General features: G+C 42.2%; 1 protein-coding gene across 1 annotated transcript in view; it reads left to right on the top strand.

Moving 5' to 3' along the window:
* Positions 1-3,939: 3,939 nt before the first annotated feature.
* The window catches only part of LOC126272338 (venom dipeptidyl peptidase 4-like), a 281,131-nt gene continuing 275,401 nt past the window's right edge, over positions 3,940-9,669 (top strand). Inside the window, exon 1 of the mRNA XM_049975126.1 lies at positions 3,940-4,172. Within this exon, the coding sequence (XP_049831083.1) occupies positions 4,074-4,172 (99 nt within the window). The 5' untranslated portion in view covers positions 3,940-4,073. The remainder of the gene's footprint in view (positions 4,173-9,669) is intronic.

Below are 9,669 nucleotides of genomic sequence, written 5' to 3'. Positions count from 1 at the left end.
GGACTTGAAATTAGAGACGAGTACTTCCATGTGGTGAGTACTGTGTGAGTCTCAATCTGTGTATGAGACAAAGGATAAAGAGAAGTACTCGTCCATGGTATCAGTTGAGGACTCAAGTGTGTGACGCATATGTTCTTAATATTACTTTGCGTGTTATGTTTCCGTGTGACACTTGATTTAAAGTATAATACTCTGAGAGTGAAGCAAGGTGAGTCAACCGTCTATCCAGCAACGCCACTTGGCTTGCATTGCACAGGAAGACGTGCATATATCCTCCAGAGTTCATAGTAGGAAAGAAAAGTTACGAAGTGGGGCACTGTTGTGTGAAATTGGGATGAATACTAATTGAAGTGGGAAAGCTGAAAGTGAAGTGATTCTAACGTTGTAACTATCCCTTGTGATGTATTGTATGTTGCCAGTGTGATGTATTTCATGTAATTTAAGTATGTGTGGTTTGCATGGGAGAGTAGCAAGATAGGTTCAGAGGCAGTGGGTTATGCACATTCCTTTTTGTACCGCTCGGTGATGATGGGTGTGAGAGTCGAAGTGTGAGATATAGCGAAAGATCCACCATCCTATGCAGAAAGTGCACTGTAGCGTTAGGTCATTACGAGACCATAAGATAATCACCAATGGAAAGCCATGCCCACTGGGCGGAGTTTGTCGTGTGTAATTGTAGTATAAAATATAATGGTGTGTTTAGGTTATCTGTGAACCATAATAGAATTTCTCTGAATAAAAAAAGATAGTGAAAAGAAAAAGATTGGGGGCCTTGTTCTTCGAATAGTGTGTAGTCATGATATCCAGAATTTATAACGTGTGCGCCATTCATATTCAGTGCGAAGGCCACGTGTTGATCAAAGCCGTTGGGTGAGAAAGAAAATGTGGTATTGCCAGTGCGTAGTGAACAATTAGAGTGGTGTAAATTTTGAAGGGGGGCCGGAGGTGGTCAAATCCAAAAAAATACGATTTTTTTTGCCACCGAAAATTAATTGGAACATTCCTCTTTAATGTAAACTTTGAATTATCGTTCTACTCGCCCTAGAAGTGGAGTTATTACCATTTTCCCCCATGCCTGCAGAGGAAATGCGCGGCCGCTGAATGCATTTAACACCCTCTCGTGACTTCCTGGCGAACTGCTTGAGATTTTCTTTGCCTGTTACGCATACAGCGCCTTATGTTACGCATACAGTGAGTGTGCAAGGTTTGGCTATATTGTTTTCTGTGACAAATGAAGCGCTAAGAGCGCGGAACATCGTCTCTTTGCTGCTTACCGTTTCGCATTAGTTCAGTGTTGTGCCTGTTGTTGGTAGTATTATACTTCTTGTGTAAAGCTTTGTCCTGGTTACGATGCCACGTTTTAGTAACCGAGTATATAAGAAGAGGAAGAACGTAGGGAAAAGAAAATTAACACTAATACCAAGTTGCGATACTACAATTACTGAAACAGTGCGTTCTTCTGCTAAGCAACACATGGCGGGCCATAGCCCTGTGACATCTTCTAGCAAGAAGCTGACTGGTGGAAGTGACAGAGTTCGTGAATATGATAGTGACAGTGATGATATTAACGAAGTACTGAATATTGGATTATTATCTTCTGCGCTGAAAGAAAGTGTTTTGTGCAAAATGCGTTCAAATGTAGGAGTGGGACTAGAGATAACAAAGCACTTTGGTTTAGCTTGTGAGACGAAGATAATCTGTCCATGTTGCAAGTATCAAGTGACTTTCTACAATTCACATGCCAGTCTCTTTGGTGAAAATGGACGATTTAGAGCGTTTGATGTGAATGTTCGACTTGTGTATGGTCTTCGATCCATTGGAATAGGGTCTGCTGCTGGTAAACTGTTATGTGGTATTATGAACTTGCCATCGCCTCCAAGCAAATTTGGGTGCTACTGTGAACTGGTAGGATCCTCTGTTGAAGATGTGGCTTTGAAAACCATGAAGGAAGCAGTGGAGGAATCTGTAGAAATGAACGGTGGTTCTAGGGATTTGGTAGTGGCATTACATGGTTCCTGGCAAAAGAGGGGTCATAAATCCCTGAATGGGGTTGTAACTGCTACTTGTGGTGATAGTGCAAAAGTGATAGATGTTGCAATATTATCAAAACATGGTAGGTGCAAAAATAAAATCAAATGAGAGCACAGTGGAATCTGTGAGGAAAATTTTAGTGGAGAAAGTGGAGCAATGGAAGTGGATGGAGTGAAACAAATTTTTGAACGTTCAGTTCCCAGATACAACGTTAGGTACAAATACTCCCTTGGGGATGGTGACTCCAAACCTTTCAACACTATAGAGGAACTGAAACCACATGGAAATGAATTTGTAGTTGAAAAGTTGGAATGCATTGGGCATGTGCAAAAGCGTATGGGTGCACGGCTTCGAAGGCTCAAACAAACTTTGGGTTCAAGTAACCTCAATGATGGAAAGACAATAGGAGGGAGAGGCAGGCTTACTGATGAGGTGATTGAACGTCTACAGAGATACTATGGGTGTGCTATAAGGCAAAATACTAGTAATATTAGTGACATGGGAAGAGCAGTGTGGGCATTGTTCCTTCATACTACCTCTTCCAATGAATACCCCCAACACAGCCTGTGCCCAAAAAATTCCTGGTGCAAATATAATGCAAAAAAGGACTATGATCACAAACATGGTTTGTCAGCAGCTGTGATAAATGTAATAAAACCAATTTTTCATGACTTAGCACAGCCAGAATTGTTACACAAATGTCTACACAGAAAGATGCAGAATCCTAATGAGAGCGTAAACAATTTGATTTGGAAAGTGATTTCTAAAAGGGTGTTTGTGATGATAAAAACACTGCACTTTGGCATTTATGATGCAATAGCAACCTACAACCAAGGGTACAGTGTGAAGTGTGAAGTTCTGAAGGCATTAGGATTTACTGCGGGGGGAGGGGGGTTGAACACTGTACGAGCACTAAGAAATATTGACAGAGAAAGGATAAGAGGAGCAGAAAGAAGAGAAAGGCACATGAAGTATGATGGAACAACAGACCAGAAAAGAAGACAGAAGAGGAAGCTTTTGGAGGATGAAGAAGAAGACCCTGATAATCCATCCCATAGTGCAGGAATGTATTGAGAAACTTTGATAGCCATTTCCCGTAAATTAGAATTTTTCGAATATAAGGAACATTTTCTCAAACTCCACTCAAGCTAGAGAGATGAAATTTTTATACAGCACTCTCAGTGGCCAAACGTACATTGTAACACAGCCATTTGACAATCTGTTCAGTAGTTACACTTCAGTTTAATTATAAAGCAATTATTTGTAAAAAAAATTGGGTCATTAATAAAAAATAATAATTGGAAGGAAACTAGAAAAGATACTCCAACATCCCTCTGTCATAACTGCAATACTAAACCACTCTATATGTAAAAAAAATTTCAAATTTTTCTATTTGGTAGTTTATTCATAAATGTTCCTCAAACTTAGTGATTTTAACATGGGCAGCATAGGCAGCTCCGGCTCCCCTTAATAGTCAGATGTGCGTTATCCGTTTCCGTTGCGTAATATTCAAACAGGAGAATAATTTGAGGCTTAATTGTGGGTACTATAGCTCACAATCAGTCATTGATGTTTTGCGATAAATGAGAATAAATCCACTCGCTTGGCAGACCACTCATCTTGCAGGCCTGACTGCTTGATGCCACAGTATGATCAAGGCATGTGGGTGCCTCTCAGTATCTACTACTTCAGTAGCCAATCCAATAAATGTATGCTGCAGGCGTTGTGGTACAACGTCGTGGGACCCTGCCTTTGCACTGAGTTCCACTCCTGCGTCTGTTGAACGGGGGGCCGATGACTTCGCTGCTCAGTCCCTGAACCCCTAACGAACAAGTACGCGCGTATCGGCCGGCAGACGGGCTGGCTGGCGGTGGGGGCCCGGGGAGCTCTCGTTAGGCGGCGGCGGAGCAGGTGTCGGGTGGCGGCCAGCGGCCAGCTTATGGCGGCCACTGTGCGTGGGCGGACGCGGAGGACCCTGGGGCCCCAGCGGCGCCTCATATCTGCGGCGGCGCTCCTCCGCGGCGCTCAGTCCGCCAGCAGACATGGCCGCGGCAGCAGACTCAGACCACACCCAGCGGCGCCGGCGCGGCGGCGGGCCTCTGCAGGCCGTGGACCTCCGCAGACACCTGTGCACAGCCGCGGTGAGTCCGCTCCTCAAACTACGTACACGCGTGTTCCAGCAGGAATGACCGGTATTCGAGGACGTATCTTGAAGTACATTCAGAGCAAAAAATGTCTCGTAACCGTGGGCCCTAAAATGCATACCTGCAGAACTAAGACAACTGTATCGAACATGAACAAGTGGTGAAGGCTCTTAAAGTATACATTTTGGAGCCCATGCTTGCCAGACTTCTTTTCGCTTGTAATGATCGTTCCTGTCATCCGTGGATACCGACTATTGCTCCTGGGACACCCTGTAAAGGCCACGCTCAACCACCCCCGCCTCCCTCTCTGTCGTGTTTAGGCTCGAAGCATCATGTCACGTGACAAAGGGAGAAGGCGAGCAGTCGGTTCAGTTTTTCTCATTATAGCTGACAGCATTCAATTATTACAGTAATTAACAACTTCTTGCAACACTACTACACACACAGCAATGCAATTCGCCAAATTTTTCAGACATTTTCAGCGTTAATGTGATGGGTTTCCTTTTTATATTTGGCCACCTGCAAAGGCAACAAACAGTTTGAAACATATTGTTGGTAGTTCATTATTTTTTACAAACGACAGAATCAAATTTCAGAGAAACTTCCTGGCAGATTAAAACTGTGTGCTGGATCGAGACTCGAACTCTGGACTTTTGCCTTACGCGAGCATGTGCTCTATCAACTAACCTACCCAACTACGACTCATACCCCGTCCTCACAGCTTTAGTTCTGCCAGTATCTCGTTCGTCTCCTACCTTCCAAACTTTACAGAAGCTCTCCTGCGAACCTTACAGAACTAGCACTCCTGAAAGAAACTATATTGCCGAGACATGGCTTAGCCACAGCCTGGGGGATGTTTCCAGAATGAGATTTTCACTCTGCAGTGGAGTGTGCGCTGATACGAAACTTACTGTCAGATTAAAAGTGTGTGGCGGACCGAGACTCAAACTCGGGACCTTTGCCTTACGCGGGCATGTGCTCTACCAACTGAGCTACCCAATCACGACTCACCCCGCGTCCTCACAGCTTTACTTCTGTCAGAATCTCGTCTCCTACCTTCCAAACTTTACAGAAGCTCTCCTGCGAACCTTGCTGAAGTAGCACTCGGGAAAGAAAGGATATTGCGGAGACATGGCTTAGCCACAGCCTGGGGGATGTTTCCAGAATGAGATTTTCACTCTGCAGCGAAGTGTGCGCTGATATGAAACTTCCTGGCATATTAAAATTGTGTACCTAAGGCAAAGGTCCGAGTTAGAGTCTCCGTCCGGCACACAGTTTTAATCTGCCAGGAAGCTTCATATCAGCGCACACTCCGCTGCAGAGTGAAAATCTCATTCTGGAAATTTCAGAGAAGTTCGAAAATACCGCTACAGTTTCAAGCTCTTTTTATTTATATTTGAGCACTTAGACAACGACTGAGTTCGGGCTGTTATACACCCTTCAACATGCGTGATTGCTCTGCACTCAATGGAGCTACGCCGCGTCATATACTCTCTATCGCGGCGCTCGGGGTCACAGCACAAAATTATCACACCTGATGATGGCATGTGGTATCCCGAAACGGGTCGTGGTCGAAACACTGAAAAATAAATAAAAATACCTTTACAACTGATCCGATATTTTCAATCGTTATCATTATCTTCAGTTATTGATGTTCGGCCAGCAGGATTGCTTTTGTAGTTTCTCATTGATTATGGCAGAACGCATGAAGTCCCCTGACGATTCGTCGCTAATACATGTGAAACATTTTATCATGATTCTGCATGAAATTACATCTACTTCTATCCAAAATCCCTGTTTTTACACAAATTAAGTGTGTCTTCTATGATTTTTGCTTAATTTTCCGCATGTACCGAAACAATGTTAAGGTGGGAAACATAATAATATACTGGAAAACATTGGTTACTGATGATAGTTCTGCATTCAATTAGCTATTACATGATGTATTGTCCCCAAATCCTCTTCGCTCATGTAATTTTAGTATTTTACCGGTGAAGCGAAATATTACGTCCTCTTTCATATGTTTGAAGCAACCAAACAATGAAGAAAGTTTCACCATTGTAGTAAAGAAACCTTGTAGAAAATGCTGGAATTAAGAGCCGTATAAATTTTTCCGTACTCCAGAACTAGATGCTGCCGCTGATCAGCTGACTAACGTAAACATTATAACGACATACTGTGCTGTCTAAGGTTCTCTCTCGCTCGCTCGCTCGCGCGCACACGTAGTTTCTCTATTCCCTGCAGCCAAACTTGGCCTATATCTATACGCCATGCGCAACCTTCCAGTATGTCCGACTTTTGCTGTCCCGGTCCGATGGGTTATCATCGTCTTTGTGCGATTGGATTCGTGATTTCCTGTCAAAAGGGTCACAAGTCATAGTGACTAACGGGAAGTCGCTTAGTGAAACCAAAGTTCAATCTGACGTTTCCCAGCGAAAGGCTGTAGGCCTTCTGCATTTCTTAATCTATACATGCGCTTCACGAGACAACCTGACCAGTCCACTTTTACTGTTTTCAGTTGATTGTGTGTCTCTACCGCCGGCCGAAGTGGCCGAACAGTTCTAGGCGATACAGTCTGGAACCGCGCGACCGCTACGGTCGACGGTTCGAATCCTGCCTCGGGCATTGATGTGTGTGATGCCCTTAGATTAGTTAGGTTTAAGTAGTTCTAAATTCAAGGGGACTGATGACCTCAGAAGTCAAGTCCCACAGTGCTCAGAGCCATTTTAACCATTTTTTTTTTGTGACTCTACCGCCTAGTAACCTCAGCAGAAAGTGAAAACGAATTAAAAACTGAACTAGACAAGATACCTCTATAGTGAGAGAAGTGGCAATTGAACCTGAAAGATATAAAGTTTTAATCAATACTAAAAATTACATTAAATTTCAGTTACCCAATAAATAATAAAATTTTAAGGCTAGAAGTTTCACGTAAATACCTAGGCCTTGCAATTACGAGCAACTGAAATTACAGCCACCACATACAAAATAATGAAGACGAACAGCAGATATTGTGATGATTGGAAGAACAGTTTGAAGGTGCAATAAGTCTAAGTAAGAGTTTTCCAACACCCCTCTTGTCCGTCATCAGTTACAGTATGCTGTGCAGTATGTAAACCTTACCAGATAGTGTTGACGGGGACATCAAAACTCAGCCATACAGAAATCATCCTGTGCCATTGACAGAACTGACACTTCGAATATAATATTTAATTGATCTATATTGATATACTGCACACAAAAAATTAAATATGCCATTGCAACAAATAAACCACAAGTAGCAAAAACTTTATAGGAAAAAATCCACACAAAAAGGTATTGTATTGTCACGTATACAATATAAAAGTCATACTGGGCTATGTCATGGCATTACTTGGCAGAGATAAAGTGTACCAAAAAAACTGTTAGCAGTTTCCCAACATACGAGTACAAATTAAGCAACAGGAATGAGGCCACATTCATTGCGGTGTGTCGGCCAAACAATTTTAAATTCATATCGATCTCAAGGGAACATTCTCAAAAACAGTTGACCTGGGGTATCCAACCAGATCTCTCACGTCGCTTTCACACACTGTTCTCAGAAAATAGTTCGCGGTGTTCTAACCCGCAGAGGTGCAAATGTCGACTCGAGTCACTGTCCAGTTCGCATCACAGTTAAATTCGCCCCAAAAGAGCACAGTGCAGTACAGGGAAAACGTTTTTTAGCCCACTACCATGCAAACGTAGCTTTAAAACCGTATCGTGAGATAATCGCGATTGACCCAAAACTAAACTACAACCGGCAGATGTGACCTAGACTGTATTAGACGCAGTGTATGCATTTTTTATAAGAATGTTATTCTGAAGATAGAAAGTAAATTATCACGTTTAGTTTCACAAACGGTTATCATTCGTCAAAGCACCCAAAATTCCAAATCTCAAAGTGCATCACCTTATATTCCCATTAAAGACGACAGGGTTGCAAGGTTAAGAATGGACGTACTCGAAGTTGCAATACGTCATAACTGTTTCAAAGTCCAAAGTTTTCAAGGCAATATAACTAAATTTGGTACAGTCGTTAAGGAATGTTATATCGATACACAAATACGTTTCGTGCTTATTTAAATTTTTAATTATAAACAACTGAAATTTTTCAGCAAGGTAAGCACAATTTTTTTTAATGCCACAATGAAATTATATTTGTACAAAGTTTTATATATTATTGTTAGGAATATCTGTGGGACATAATAGTCATATCTTAGTTTGCTAGAAACTTTCAGCTCCCCAAATTTCTGTGAAAAATAACTTCAGCAAATCTTAGGGCTTTTCTCTTACATAAATGTCTTGCTACTGTTGTAAATGAGAATTCCTTCCACAGAATGTTTCACTGTAGTTTTGACTAATCCCTTGCCAAATTTAAGGATTATAATTTCGGTAGTTTACGAGGATAAGGTATATAAAGTTGCCAAAGTGTAAGTTACGGTAAACCGGAATCAGAGATCTTACAGTGTTTGTTTGTATTAGGTCTTACCTTACCTGGGTGAACTAGTGCAAAGCACATGCATTCTCCTCTTGTTCCTCAACCAGTATTCTCTTTGCTTATCCTCTTAAATTCACCGGATTTTCAAAGTAAGTAACAATGGCAGCTGCTAGAATTCTTCTGTTATCGATTTTCTTCAATATCGAAGTGTGAAATCTCCTGGCTCAAATCCTAGATCGTAGCCTCTATAGAGTCCAAGCATAATACGCTGCAACTTCATCAGCAGTTGTTGTGTAAAATAAGTCTTGGCTAAAATGGTTCAAATGGCTCTGAGCACTATGGGACTTAACATCTGAGGTCATCAGTCCCCTAGAAATTAGAACTACTTAAACCTAACTAACCTACGGACAACACACACACATCCATGCCCGAGGCAGGATTGGAACGTGCGACCGTAGCGGTCGCGCGGTTCCAGACTGAAGCGCCAAGAACCGCTCGGCCACTCCGGCCGGCAAAAAGTCTTGGGTCATAGTTTTCTTATCAAAGATTTCTAAGTTTCATTCGGATTCTGAGTTTTTCCATGCACACACTTAGGTTTGGATCTGCTAAACACGGAAATATTCCCCACATTGTGACTGCATAAAACTGAAAGAAAACACCGTAGGAACAAATAATATGAGGAAATACGGAACAACAAAGGAACATGGCCTCGTGCACACTTTTGTTAATTAGTGTATTGGAACGTTTTATTCAGGAATTGAAATTTCAATGTGATGTAGTAAATGAAGAACGAATAAATAAATTTTTCACAATTTTGGTCGCTTTCGCGTACATCTCACAGCGAGGTTTTGCAGTCTACGGTACCCAAGCAGCGAGGTACATTAATATAAGTGTGTGAAGGCGCTATACGCAAGGAACATATGTGTGTTTGTAATGCCGTGGAGAAAGTTATCTAGAGAAATGTAGCCACGTGTGACACGATAAGACGTCGTGGGGACACTGGTGAATGCTAAGCCATAAATCGTTCACACACAG

This window comes from Schistocerca gregaria, chromosome 5, assembly GCF_023897955.1.
Source record: "Schistocerca gregaria isolate iqSchGreg1 chromosome 5, iqSchGreg1.2, whole genome shotgun sequence".
Classification (NCBI taxonomy): Eukaryota; Metazoa; Arthropoda; class Insecta; order Orthoptera; family Acrididae; genus Schistocerca; species Schistocerca gregaria.
This window is presented reverse-complemented; position numbering and strand designations above follow the sequence as displayed.